Here is a 15142-nt window from a genome sequence, read left to right as displayed (position 1 = left end):
TGACCTAATTAAGCACCAGTAGTTCCATCAAAGATGGATTCCACAAAAGAAGAATCCTTTACATTTTGTGTGTGTGTGTGTGTGTATATGTGTATATATATATATATATATATATATATATATATATATATATATATATATATATATATATATACATATACATACACACACACACACACAAGAGGAAAGAAAGAAAGAAGTTGTGTGCAAATAATTAAGTGAACTTCAAAATAATCCTGCTTTTGAGGCTGCATACTACAACAATTTTATCCACAAACAGGATTACTTTTAAGTTGGAAGAAAAGAAATCAACAAGGCAGTCACCTAGAATCTATTATCACAACTAAATGCTACTCCTCAATTTTAGATTCTTCAATAACAATATTTCCATAACCTGAAAGTGAACAAGTTTTATCATCTATTCATATGATCTAATGTTAGAATGGGTAAGTTGATCATACAAGGAAAACCTATGTGCTGCTGAACAATTAGGTGTATACTGTAAAGAGACTAGACTCACACCTACTCAATCTGCTGACACCAACATTAGCAGAACAGTACAAGAAATAGTATAGGTAATTTGCTAGAATGAAAACTCACTGAACTTGGGAACTTGGGCCGAATTGGTTTTCTGCAATTTTTCTTTTGGCTAGCAAAAGTTATTATTACAACAAGCACTCAAATTCTAAGAATCAAACCACCTGCCAAAAGTCAGGCTCATTCGAAAATAAAGCATATCCTGGTCCTAGTTATGCATCTGTTATCTGCACTGTAAAAACAGTAAAGCTAAGAATCCCTAAAACCAGGAAGGGGTCACTTAATTGCTTTTAGTTCTGGCTAAATAAAACCCAAAATAGCAAGCTACAAAAGTACACATTTAATAATTTTACATACTAGGTTCCACTCAGATATCATCAGCTCACAACAGATGAAGGGCACGATCAACAACCTCAAGGATCAATGCTAATCAATTACCTTCAACAACCATAAGTGATATAACCGCCATAACATATAAATTCACAACCATCCTTCATGCGGAATATATGCTCATGTGGGGTCACAATAAAATTGCCCAGCCCAACTGCACCTCTTTTGAGAAGGTGAGACAACTTGGGAACTGGTTAGGAGATGTTTACTTGGGAGAAGGCAAAAGAACAGACCTCGGGAATTCTAGAGACCCATTATTGGGAGCGCCCTGTATCTTGAGAATTGAAGTAACCAAGTTGTATATCTGAACATTCTCAAAAGATGGCACCTTTCGTCCCCTAGCAAACTCTGGACCATGACCAATGAAGATAGTCCTCATGGAGAAAACTGCATTGTCATAACCATGTGCTCCTCCACATTCTTGTCTTTTTGTTCTCTTCTGCTCCACCTTAAAACCCTCTTCAAGCAGCCCTATTATTGGTGGAATTCTGTCGCTTGCTGAATAATGAAGCCTACTAGGCAGCTCCTCCTTAAGATACAACTTCAAATGCTTTCCATTATTAACTTTTCCTGACCGCAATCCTTCGTTCATCTTCCCAACAACGCTCCATGGTGCCACACCATGAGGGGGACGAATTGAGAGCACTGGAGTATAGGACAGCACCCATTCAGCTGGAATATCGATCCATGAGGCCAAATCATCCAGAAATATCAACTTCTTATCACATGTACCAACCATGCCATGATCGCCCACCATAATAATATTGACGTCCTCAAAAACCCCTCTCTTTTCTAGCCCATTAATCAACCTCCCAATCATCCTATCAATTCCAGCAACAGCTTCAGTTATCTCTGGATCATCAGGACCAACCTGGTGGCCCTGATGATCAGGATCTTCAAAATACAGTGTCATAAAAAGAGGAATTTCAGCGCTAGGCAAATCAAAATAGCTCAAAATCTTATCGACCCGTTCCTCAAATGGAACCGAACCATTATAGAACATACAAAACTCTTCAGGGCAATTCCAAGAACCTTTATGGACCTCAGACCCAGGCCAAAAATAGGTAGCTGCCCTTAACCCATGATTGGCCACAGTCTCCCAGAGTGGCTCACCAAGCCACCATTTGGGCTCGTGGCTCCCCATAGTAAAGAATTCACCAGTGAGTGGATCAATAAAATGGTTGTTGATAATGCCATGATAAGCAGGGTAAAGCCCAGTAACAATAGAATAATGGTTAGGGAAAGTAAGAGTAGGAAATACCGGAATCAAACCCGTCTCGGCCTCAGTCCCGTTGGCGATCAAACGGTGGATGTTGGGCGTTGGAGTCTTGAATTGATACCCGAACCTAAACCCATCGGAAGAAATCAAGAGCACCACAGAGCGATTAAGCTTTGTTAACGGACGGGATGTTGTTTCGAGATGAGAAGATTTCTGCGCAGGCGTCGAAGAAGAAGACGAAGCAGAGGAGAAGAAGAGGAAAGCGAAGGCGGAGGCAGCAGAGAGAGCAATGCAGGTGATGAGGAGGAGAGAGATGAAGATGATGGTGGTGGTGTGTTTCCGAGGAGGATTGGAGGGATCAGAGGAATCAGTGTCGAAAGAAAGAAGAGCAGTGGATGGGTTCTGTGAGTCTTCTTCTTGAGTTGGTATCTGCGTAGGCTTTGTGGAATTCAAAGCCGGAACAGAACCCATGATTAAAAAAAAACTAAAACTTCAAACCAGTGCAGAGAAAGATCTTCTCTTTCTTTTCTCTTCTCTGGTTCGAAGGGGAAAGGGGAATTGAAGAAGACAAAACTTTACTTGAAAGATAGCGAATTGAACCAGAAATGGAGTGAGATGAAAGGGTTGTGGAGGCTGCAAGAGAGATGGTAGAAGGGGGCTATCAGGAGAGGAAGGAGTCAATGACTTGCTCAAATGAAATGGGCTGGGCGATTGAAGAGGAGATGAAGACAAAAATGTAATATAAATAATAAATGTATTAAAAAAAAATGGAAGAAACAATTGGCGACGGACGACGGGATAATATCATGTACAAGAAATTATTGCGTGTTTCAGGGACCTGTTCACTATTGAAAATTTAAATATTAAACCTTATTTATAAATAAAAATATTTTTTAAAAAATTATTTTATTTTTTTATTATAATATTAAATTAATAATATATATTTATTTATAAATATATAATTTTCAACATTTTAATAAAAATTATAACTAAATACAAAATTTTGTAATATTCAATAAAAATAAATTACGTAACTCATCTACACATTATATACATTTTATAATGTGTAACTCATTTACGTATTATTTATTATTTATATTACATTTTAATGTGTAACTCATCTACACATTATATACATTTTAATTGTGCAACTCATTTACACATTATATATTTGTTAATTTTTAATTAATGTTTCTAATGTATTTAATAATTAACCTAATATATCTAATAATTAGTCCAAATTAACTTGGTATTTGAAATCTATAACTCCAATTTTCTTTCTTTCATGATTTGCAAATTTAAATTTATTTTCTTTCTTTTCTTGATTTAAATTTAAATTTGCAAATTCAAATTTCATTGGTTTAATATTATCCATACCCTTATTTGAAACAAATTGTAGAATTTTATAAAAATTTAATTTAATTAATTTTTTAATTTAAAAAATTTTCATAATAAAAATTAATTATGATTTTATGCTAATTTAATTAAATTTTTTTAAAATAATTTATTATAAATTAAGTCATAATGTACAATAATTTTATATTGAAAATAAACTCAATTTGTCTCTTCTATTTTTTAAAAATATCTAATTTAATTTATTTTTAGCCTTTAATTTAATTTCACGTTTCTAATTTTAGTTTATGTTCAATTTAATCCAATATGTAACTCACACTACTTGGTGCATCAGTTTTTTTTTTTTTTTTAATATTAATTACTTAGTTAATATTTTTAAATAATTATAAAATATTTTTTAATGTTAATTAAATAATTATAATTATTTAATTTTTTACATTTAACTTTTTAATATTAATTAATAATATGAAAAAAAAATAATATTTTTTATTTTTTATTTTATTTGATTATAATTTTTTAATTTTTTTATTATAATTTTCTAATTTTAATTAAGAAAATGAAAATATAAAATAATATTTTTTTATTTTAAATAATTAAAATTAATTATAATCATAATTTTTAATTTTAGTTAATTATATGAAAATAAAATATTTTTTATTATTTTCAATTTAATTAATTTATTTTTAATTAATTAATGAAAATATAAAAATAATATTTTTTCATACTTTCATTTTAATTAATAATATTAAATAATAAAAATAATATTTTTGATATTTAATTGAATTAATTATAAAAAATAACGCGTGCATATGAATTGAGTCAATTTAAATTTAAACAAAAAATAAAAAAAAATTAGATTGAATAAAAAATTAAAAATAAATTAAATTAAATATCTCTAAAAAATACAAAAATAAATTAAATTTTATTTTATTTTATTTTATTTTATAATACACACTAAATTTATATATTAAAATAATTATTTGTTGTGAAATTATATGTTAAAATTTTTCACTATTTTCTTTTTATTCCACAATTGTGTGTTGGTATATTTATAATAAAAAAATATTGATTAATATTTTTATAAAAGTCAAATCTGTTTGGCTAGCACTCTCTCAATCTTATTATAAACATGATAAATTTCAAAATATATAAATAGACATTTCAAGCTGTGATCGGTTAAATCATAAATCAAATTGCAAAGGGTTGATTTATAGATAACAATTATTTCTGATCTCGATTTGACCCCGAGAAGGTCTCTTGTCTCGAACCTTCAAAACCCAATTAGATAATTATTTTTTTCAATTAATTTATTTTCATATATTTAAGTACTTAAAATGTTATAATTTTAATAAAAATTATATATTATTAAAATTATTTTCGAAACTTGTATTTTTAAATTTTAATTTATTATTATTAATTAAATTTATATTATATAATAATAAATTAAAATAATATATATAAAAAAAAAATCTCTGGGAAGTTTGCTCTCTCTTATTGAGAAGTTCTCATTTGATTCCGATCCTTAACTGGGCAAGGCGGAAACGAGGAAGCAATTCTCATTCCACTTTACTCGTTGCCATTCCTCGATCCATTCAAGAATGGTTTGAGTTCGATCTAAGTTGAGACGATCCAATGGTTGGAAATTTTTTCAAATTATTTTCTTAAAAAAAATAAAAGTTGAACTTGATATATCATTGACTTTAGTTCGATTTAATTCATATCCTAAGAAAAAAATGAATTAGACTTAGCCAATCAAGCATTGACAGCATTTATATTAAAAAAATTTCACTCTGTATATTAAAGATAAAATTTAGTAAATTTATATATTTTTAAATATGTTAATATTAATATTATTCATATTATTTCTTTTTTTTAATTTATATAATATTATATTCAACAAAATTAATATTTTGAATAGTAACAATTCTTTTCTATCAAGAAGTATATCTCTAAATTTAACGTGAAGAAAATATTAAATTTTTTAATTTCTTATGGGATTGTATTTATATAAATTATTATAAAAAATTATTTATTTATTTTTAATATACTATTATATGAATGATACTATTATGAACTTCTAAAAATTAGTTCAAGTTCTAAGTAAACTTAAAAAGTAAGAGATAAAGTGAGGCCAGCGGCTTACTAGTTAGTCACTTAGATGCTCAAATTAATAATGTGGATTGAGAGTAGATAAAGATGAATAGCAGTAGATTCAATAAAGATATGTAGATTAAACATATATAATTAATGATTGTTTCTCATTTTTATGGACTAAAGGGCTAAATAGTGATATAACTATTCGTATAAATTTCAAATGTTTAGTTAATATTTCGAGATTTCCTTATAAAAATTCGATCTTATCAGTGACTAACATTGTTAATATTCGATACAATTGATGCTCGGCTTGGATGCTCACCTTATTGAGCGAATGTCTATGCCTCATCAATTTTCTTAACACTCTTTTGCTTTGTCTAGTTGACCGAACATTCTTATACTCAGATTCGGTTGTCCGAGCATTTTTCTACTTGGTTTACCTCTTTGACGGAGCGTTAACACGTTACCTATCACATTGAAATTTTTATTCATTTTACTCAATTTTAGGCAGATAATATCAATGAACCATTAGTGAATATAAATATATTTTATATTAATTAAATAACAATTTAATTGTTTTTATACAGTAAGTTCTTTTATTAATTAACAACTTTTTGAAAAAAAAAACAGATTCATTATTATTAAATAATTAAAAATTTCTAATATCATTATATACTATATTCATGATTTTTTGGTTCATTAAATTCTACTAAAAATTGAATTTGTAAAAAATTAAAATTTTAACAACATTTTATTATATTTAACATATGACTCTTTATAAAAAATACCTAAAGATTTCATAATTAAAGTAATTATTCAAACTTTAATAATTGTAACTATTTACAAATTAACCCTTATGTATTTATTAATTACAAAAATATAGGTTTATTTATAATTAATTATAATATTTAGGGATCATTTTATAAAATATATAAATAAATTTATAATTAATCAAAATTTTCAAAGACTTTGAGTTAATTAATTCATATTTTCAATAGTTACAATTTATATAGACTAATTTGTAGATTTTATCAAATCTCAAAAGTTAAATTGTTTCATATAAAAATACAATAAAAAATATTTTGATCGTTAATGTTAAAATTAATGATGACTTAATTGTAATTTTAATAGTAGAAACTAAATTGTAGTTAAAATATGAAAAATTAAATAGTATTCAATTGAATTATGTGTTTTAAATTAAGGCTGAGCAGAATTCGGTTTAAACCGAAAAATCGAGATAAACCAAGTCAATTCGGTTTAATTCGTTCAGTTTTAAAATTCAATCGGCTCGGTTCGATTTTACATTATAAAAATTTCGGTTATTTCGGTTCGGTTCGGTTTTGAAGAGAAAAAATCAGTTAAATAGAACCAAATAGTAATTTATATAGTCAAATCAAACTAAATCGAACCGAATCGATTTTTGAATTGATTTATTTTTATAAAAAATTTATGAATTATATTTAATTATATATATATATATTAATTATTTAATTTCATTAATTAATGGTTATTAGGTTCAAACCAAAGTTAAAATTAGACCAAATAGCTTGAAAATCAAGTCTAAATTAAAAAATTAATAAAAAATCAAACCGATCGATTTAAACCAAATCGAACTAAAATAGAACGGTTCAATTCGATTTGATTTTTCATCCATTTCGGTTAGGTTCGGTTTCTAAAATTTACGGTTTGATTTTTATAATTTAATTCGGTTCGGTTTGGTTTGAACCGAATGCTCACCCCTATTTTAAATTGTGTGATAATTCTAGTTAGAACTGAACACTAGGGATAGAGTTTTGATTCAGTTCAGAGTTTATATAGAAACTGAAATCGAATCAAAATTTAGATATTATTTTTTATTATTTTACTTTTAATTTGATACGATTTTCTATTTTTTAATTTTAATTCAATTTAATACGGTTTCGGTTCCATTCTCGACTTTTAAAATAATTTTATATAATTATTTCTTTAAAAAATTATATCTAATTAGTATTTAAGTTTTGAATTAGGTTATTAATAAATAATATATTATATAATATATATATTTTAATTTTTTTAAATTATATAATATTTAATTATAAGTATATATATAATTTAAGATTAAATATATTATGTAATATAATAATATATTATATAATATATTTTAATATTTAATTATGAAATGTAAATATAATTATAAACTGACATATACAATATAATATTATATTTATAATTAAAAATTATAAAGTGATGTAATGTATTTATAATTAAAATTATTAAAAAAATAAAATATAATATTAAGTTATATTTAATTTATAATTCTATATGCATATATAAATATAAATAATTATATTAAAAATATATAATATATTTAAAAAATTTATAAAAAAATATATAAATATGATTTTAATTTGATGTAATTTTAATTTAATTTTAAATAAAAAAATAAAATAAAATTAAAATATTAAAATAATTTCAATTTAATGTGATGCTTATCAATTTAATATGGCTCAATTCCAGTCGGTTCGGACCGAGAACCATGTACAAGCCCGCAGAACACAAGTGAAAAAAAAAAGCTCTGCTCTAGATCACATGGGGAGGAGAAGGAGAAGGATTCATGAACTTCATTAAGACATTGTTGGATCCATCTGATTTCGTCAACCAGAGAATGGCTGACCTCAGCATGGGGGAGGCACACCGAAGAATAACGGACTACCTTAACCGCTTATTCGACGCGGTTTTCTCACAAGACGGAGCTTCACGCAAAACACCTCCTCTTTTTCTCCTTCAATTCTCCTTCTCTGCTAGCCTCGCTGACGCTCTCATCGTCTTCTGAGACGCTAATAGATTGACTAAGCAATCGGACAAGTACTATCAATTTGGGGAAAGGACAGCTTCTCTTTTCCGCTCTCTGCGAAGTTATTGAGTTGGGAACCTGTTCGATACTTACTCCGCCTTGGAAAAAGCTGCCAAGTATTGATTTTAATTTTTTTTTTCAATTTCGTACTTTGAATTCACCAAACTTGTTAATTGTACTGCATTATTTTAGTTTTTACGATTAATTAGAGCATTTGTGTGTCTCACTGCTGGGAATGCAGTGCCTTTATTCAGGAGTTTCGAAGTTGGGAATCGGCTTGGGCTATGGAGGCTTTGTATGTAGTTGCTTATGAAATTAGGGTTCTTGCAGAGAGGGTATACTTAATCTCAGCAATTTTTCAATTAGTGAATGCAGTTTTTGCTGTAACTTAAGTATCACTGTCATATTTGTAGGCTGATAAGGAACTGGCTTCGATTGGAAAATCGCAGGAAAAATTGAAGGGTGCCGGATCATTCCTCATGAAAGTGTTTGGCGTTCTTGCTGTATGTTTATTTATTCCCGATATTATGGCAAGTCTTTTCACTGTGTATGCACAAAATGTTGCATTTTGATGGAAAAAAGTTTTTATCTTCTCACTGCTAACTTTTTAATTGGGCTTGTAAATTTATAGGGAAAAGGTTCAAAACGTGTGGGAGCGTAATACGCGACTTGCCAATTGTTCAAAATCTTCTTCAAGGTGATGCCTTAAGCCAGCTTCTCTCTGATTGTTATGTTGTATAATGTTTCTATCTCCTTGATTTTTAAACTGTATCAAATTTCCAAAAATGGATTGTATCATCCAACACAGGGTTTTTTTGGTGGTTGTTGGGGGAAGGGGGTTATAAGAAAGCTCGATTAGCCTAAGTTACATCAAGAAATCTAACATTTACTGCTTTGCAGCTTGGAACAGTTCATCTTTGCCGAAGTGTAATAAGGAGTATTGAAACTGCTCGAATTTTTTATTTTGAGGAGTTCCCTAAGGGAGATAAGGTCAGAGCTGCGTAATAGCAAATTATTCCTTTTTCTTTGGATGGAAGTTAATGCTTGGAATGTTATTATTGCATGTGATGTTTTTTTGGGTAAAATATTTGATTATTTCCCTATCTTATTATGCTTGCAAAAGCATAAGAATTAAACATTGAAGTTTCTTACTTATATTTATTCATTAAATTTGCTATTGTATGTGATCTGGCAGGCTGATCATAAATTATCATGTGCCTTAATGCACTCAACCCCCACAACAAAGCAAATATAAGGTTTGATTCAGGTGTGCTTGCTGCGTATATTTATGTCTACTGTCTGCATGATGATGAAACCTTGTTTTTGACACATTGAAATACTGAATGAGCTACAAAATGAGGGGTAGTTCTCCTTCTTGCCTTAACTCTCCTGCACCACCGAGTAGGATTTGAACTTGAAAACTTTTTGATGGAGATTATTGCTGGGCTATGACACTGAGTGGTTTCTTTGCAACAAATCTTTATTGTTGTCTTGGAATATTTGTCCTAAAATGATGCTTTTATCAGCATTTCTTTATAATTGGCGAAACTGTGTTCTAGTAATACTTTTTATGTTATGTTCTTGTGCCCAGGATCTCGTCATAGGCCCGTTGATAGTGAAATCTGATTCAAAAGGTAAAACTTTTGCTTTACCTTGATCCTTTCCTTGACTTGTTGTTACTGAAAATGCGATCTCGTTAAAAAGGAGCTCTAACTTTAACTTTAGATTTGTTGGATAAGAGAGAGTCCAGATCTCAATTTAATTGAAAATAGTTTTGCATAATTTTATTAATTCAAGTGACCCTTTTTCTAATTATAAGAGAGGTTTATACAAAATTTATTGAATCCTACTAGTAATAGGAATTCCAAACCAGTAGGAGTTATACTAGAAAGGAAATATTAGTTAAAACATAAGTAGGAAGGGAAAAATAATAAATAAAGTATAACTAATAAGGATGCTGCCAGCGGAAGTCCATCTAGGAACCCAATGAATGATGCGTCCATAACATTCTCCCACTGGACCAAAAAGGTTGTCACCTTTAATCTTTCACATAGTTGAAGTAAACATAATTAATATTATGCCAAATTACATTCTCCATTCCTTTTTTCCTTTTGTACACCTCTATAAAGAATGACATTAGTTTCTTTATTTAAAATAGTTTTGCCTGGAAAATATATAAAATTTATGATTAATCTAACATTTTATTGTAGAGTTAATGAGGGGTAGAACACGAAAACCAATTGATGCAGAACCAGTAGAGTAATGGGGTGAGAAACAAATTCTCAATTGATAAAGAAACACATTCTCTTGATAAACAAATTCTCAAATAAAGAAGACAAAAATTCACAAATTTTATTAGATGTCAACAATAATATCTTAATAAACTCTCTCAAGTAAAATACCTAGACATAGTTTATCAACTAGTACTGTTGGTAACTAATTATAAATATTAAACCAAAACAAATTAGGAATACTAAACAAACTCAAACTAGGAAAATAGTAAACCTAATATTCCTAAATAATAATAATAGAATTCCTAAATAATAGAACTCTAAACTTCCTAATTTTGCAATGAAAGTTTAACATGACTACTAAATTGAGTCTTCTTGGACTGCATCACCATTCTAAAAAATTTTTTGACTTGGTGAAAATGGGCATATATTTTGGAACCATCAAACCAAAATAATCTTTTTTGGATGAGTCACTTCTATATGTCCATAATGAGGCAAATTGGAACTACATTTTGTTATCATTGGTTAAACTACATTTTGTCATCATTGGTTAAGTTTGCATGCTTACTCATTTTGAACTTTCTTTTTTTTTGTGTAGTTTAATAATGTTGCATTTTCTAGCTAACAATTTCTTTTTCTTTGGTAGATCAGGATGATTCTAAAATATCTGATATTGTGAAGCTTTCAATAGGCATCTTGCCTAAAAGACTGGCTCCTGGATAAGTATAACCTAGTTGAGGTGAGCCTAACACTCGAATTGTTCATTTTGTCTTGGCTTTGTAAATAAGCAATACTGTATTCCTTCTTGCGTTCACAAAAAATTGTTTATATATGTGGGGATGTGTGTTGTTAATGTATTATACTCAATAAACATGTTGACGAGTGATCAGAGACAAAGGAACAAATCACCAACATATGGATGATATGTTACTTTAGAAATTTGAATGTTTGGGGTCAACTCTTTAAGTGTCTTACAAGCATCCATGTGCTCTGAACTTCATGTAATTGTATTGCACCTATCTAAGAAGCAATGGTTTTAGTTGACGCTACAGGAATGTTGTTCAAGCTTTAAAAAGGGGTGATCTCTGACTTCTTCAAAATGCCCTGCTGGAGCATGAAGACCGGTACATTTCATATCTGCTTGCATGATTAACTAATGCAATATAATTAGTGGAGTAAAAGCCAACTGCCAAGTTTTTCATTTTTCTTTCTAGTTTTCTTAGATCAGGTGTATATCTTGTTTTGGAGAAGCTAGAGCTCCACGACTATCAAAGATTGCTAAAAAAAAAAAAAGGTAAGTTCCTTGCCAAGTGATCTTGAGGTATTAATATGAATGCTTATGCTTGTTCTTCAGAGTGTGTTCTAATGGTCGTAAAATGAGCATCTTGCATTTACATCATCCAAAAGCAGAAGGGCCCAAGCAAAGCTCACCAGATAAAGTTGCAATAATTATTAAAACATTAAAGTGGCTTGAGGTGTGTTATGGAAAGTCAAATCACTATATTATTTCTCTGTATATTCTGTATTCTGTATTCCTATTTAGGATTTATTATTTAGGATTTCTTCTTAATTAGTAGAACACAATTATAGGAATCAATTGTATATATATACCCATGTACAGATTAATTGAAATCAAGGGAGAATCATCTCTTTCTACATGGTATCAGAGCAGGTCATCAATCTAGGGTGACTATTTGTTCTCACTACCAAACTCAGGAGAGACTTTGGCCGTCGACCGGCCGTTTCGACCCTGATCAACATCGCCAGCGTCGCCTCAACCCCCTCATTCCACCACTGTGTGCTATTGCCTGATCCAGTACACCATTAAAGGACTTCTGAGGTTTGGCTCTCAGATCCTATTTCAGTATTTGCTTGATTTGTGATTTTGGGTTATTTTGCTGCTATAAGCACTTTGGATTAGCATTTCGGTTAGTTTTCTTTGTTTCAACAAATGGCAGACAATAAGAATGTTATTTCTGATTTGATTCCGGTGATGACTAAGATCACGGAACACAAACTTAATGGTTCGAATTATCTGGAGTGAAGTAAGACTGTTAGGGTCTATTTGCATAGCATTGATAAGGATGATCACCTTACTAAAGATCCACCCACTGATAATACATAACAAACTTGGCTAAGGGAGGATGCTCGATTGCTTTTGCAGCTTCGGAACTCGATTCATAGTGAGGTAATTAGTTTAATTAATCACTGTGAATTTGTTAAGGAATTGATGGATTACTTAGATTTTCTCAGATTCAGTAAAGGGAATATCTCCCGTATTTATGATGTTTGTAAGGCATTTTACCGTGCTGAGAAAGAGGATAAGTCTCTCACGGCTTATTTTATGGATTTTAAATGGGTATATGAGGAACTTAATGTATTGTTGCCTTTTAATCCTGATGTGAAAGTTCAGCAGGCCCAACGGGAGCAACTGGCCGTCATGAGTTTTCTTGCAGGCCTTCCTTCAGAGTATGAGACTGCTAAATATCAGATTCTCTCCAGTTCTGAGATTTCCTCTTTGCATGAAACGTTCACATGGGTCCTTCGTACAGAGAGTACTCAATCTTCACAGCCTGCCAGTAGTGCTCTTATTAGCCGTAATCCAAATGGACAACAGGGTAATAGAAGAGGAAGTAGAGGAGGAATTACAGGTAACATAAGTAATCAGCGTAATGGAGAGGCTAGTTCTAATCAGGACTCAAGAGGAGTCATTTGTTATTGTTGTCATGAGCCTGGCCATACAAAATATAATTATCCGCAACTTCAAAGGAAAAATCAGCGATCACAGATGGCAAATATGGCAGCAGAGAATTCTACAGTATCTTCCTCTGAGAAAACTATTTTGGTATCTGCTGAGGATTTTGCATAATTTTCCCAAAGATCGTGCATCTCTAAAGACTACGGTTCCTCACATCGCGATCACGAGTCGTAAATCCACTACATGCCTTGTGTCTTCCTTATTCAAATGGGTTATTGATTCTGGTGCGACAGATCACATGACAGGTAATTCTAGTCTTTTATCTGCTTTTTAGTCTAATCTCACTTTCTCCACTGTTACTTTAGCTAATGGTTCTACTTCTTGTGTCATGGGTTCTGAAACTGTGAATCCGATTTCGTCAATTTTTTTGTCTTCTGTTTTGTGTCTACCAAAATTCTCTTTTAATCTACTTTCTGTTAGTAAACTTACTCGTACCTTAAATTGTTCTGTTTCCTTTTTTCCTGACCAGTGTTTGTTTCAGGATCTCACGACGAAGCAGATTATTGATAGAGGACGTGAGTCAGGTGGTCTCTACATTCTGGAAAATCATGTATCGCAGTCGCTTGTTTGCTCCAGTACCTTAACACCTCTTAAAGCTCATTGTAGATTGGGTCATCCTTCTTTGTCTACCATGAAGAAGCTGTGTCCTCAATTTCAGTATTTATCAGTACTAGAATGTGAGTCGTGTCAGTTTGCAAAACATCATCGTTTGCCTTCTGTGTTTAGAGTCAATAAACGAGCTTCATCCCCTTTTGAGTTAGTTCATTCTGATGTTTGGGGTCCTTGTTCTGTTACTTCTAAAACTGAATTTCGTTATTTTGTTACTTTTGTTGATGATTACTCTTGTGTTACCTGGTTATATTTAATGAAGAATCGTTTTGAGTTATTTTTTATCTTTTGTGCCTTTTGTAATGAAATCAAAACTCAATTTAATATTTCTGTGCGCATATTAAGAAGTGACAATGCCAAAGAATATTTTTCAGCACAATTTGAGTCTTATACGACACAAAATGGCATTCTTCATTAGTCTTCCTGTGTGGATACCCTATCTCAAAATGGCGTGGCCGAAAGAAAAAATCGACATCTTTTTGATGTAACTCGTGCTCTTCTTTTTCAGATGAAAGTTCCTAAACACTTTTGGGCGGATGCAGTTTCTACGGCATTTTTTTTTATCAATCGTATAACGTCTTCTGTCCTTAATGGGGATATTCTTTATATTGATTTGTTTTCTACAAAATCTTTATTTCCTATTGAACCCCGTATTTTTTGTTGTACCTGTTTTGTGCGTGATGTTCGTCCACAGGTTACTAAATTGGATTCAAAATCTCTCAAATGTGTCTTCCTTGGGTACTTCCAGCTCCAAAAAGGGTACCGTTGTTTCTCTCCTACTCTTAATCGTTATCTTATTTCTGCAGATGTCACATTTTTTGAGTACTCCATTTTTTCCTCAATCATCTGTGTATGAGAGTCAGGAGGGGAGGAGGAGGATGATCGCTTAATATATACTGTCCAACCAATGTCTAGTCCTCTCCCACAGCCTGTTCCTTCTGTCTCTAGACCTACTCAACCTCCCATTGTTCATGTTTATTCCAGGAGATTGGAGATTCCTGACTCAAATCCTCCACCAGCTACTTCGTTGGGAGATCCTGTACCTCATACTGATCATGATTCTGATCTAGACTTACCCATTGCTTTTCGTAAAGGTAAACGTTCATGTACTTACCCTA

General features: G+C 30.7%; 2 protein-coding genes across 2 annotated transcripts; one reads left to right on the top strand and one right to left on the bottom strand.

The window, feature by feature from the left end:
• Positions 1-613: 613 nt before the first annotated feature.
• LOC110639601 (uncharacterized) lies at positions 614-2871 on the bottom strand. The gene has a single exon (XM_021790619.2). The coding sequence runs from the start codon at positions 2615-2617 to the stop codon at positions 1133-1135; it is 1485 nt and encodes a 494-aa protein (XP_021646311.1). The 5' UTR covers positions 2618-2871; the 3' UTR covers positions 614-1132.
• A 5315-nt stretch (positions 2872-8186) lies between these two features.
• Positions 8187-11380, top strand: LOC110653167 (enhanced ethylene response protein 5-like). Its single transcript, XM_058146362.1, has 6 exons — positions 8187-8396; positions 8681-8761; positions 8840-8929; positions 9327-9416; positions 10018-10060; positions 11304-11380. Exons 1-6 carry the CDS (start codon positions 8187-8189, stop codon positions 11378-11380), a joined length of 591 nt encoding a protein of 196 aa, XP_058002345.1.
• Positions 11381-15142: the final 3762 nt, after the last annotated feature.

Source organism: Hevea brasiliensis, chromosome 4 (assembly GCF_030052815.1).
Source record: "Hevea brasiliensis isolate MT/VB/25A 57/8 chromosome 4, ASM3005281v1, whole genome shotgun sequence".
NCBI lineage: Eukaryota > Viridiplantae > Streptophyta > Magnoliopsida > Malpighiales > Euphorbiaceae > Hevea > Hevea brasiliensis.
This window is presented reverse-complemented; position numbering and strand designations above follow the sequence as displayed.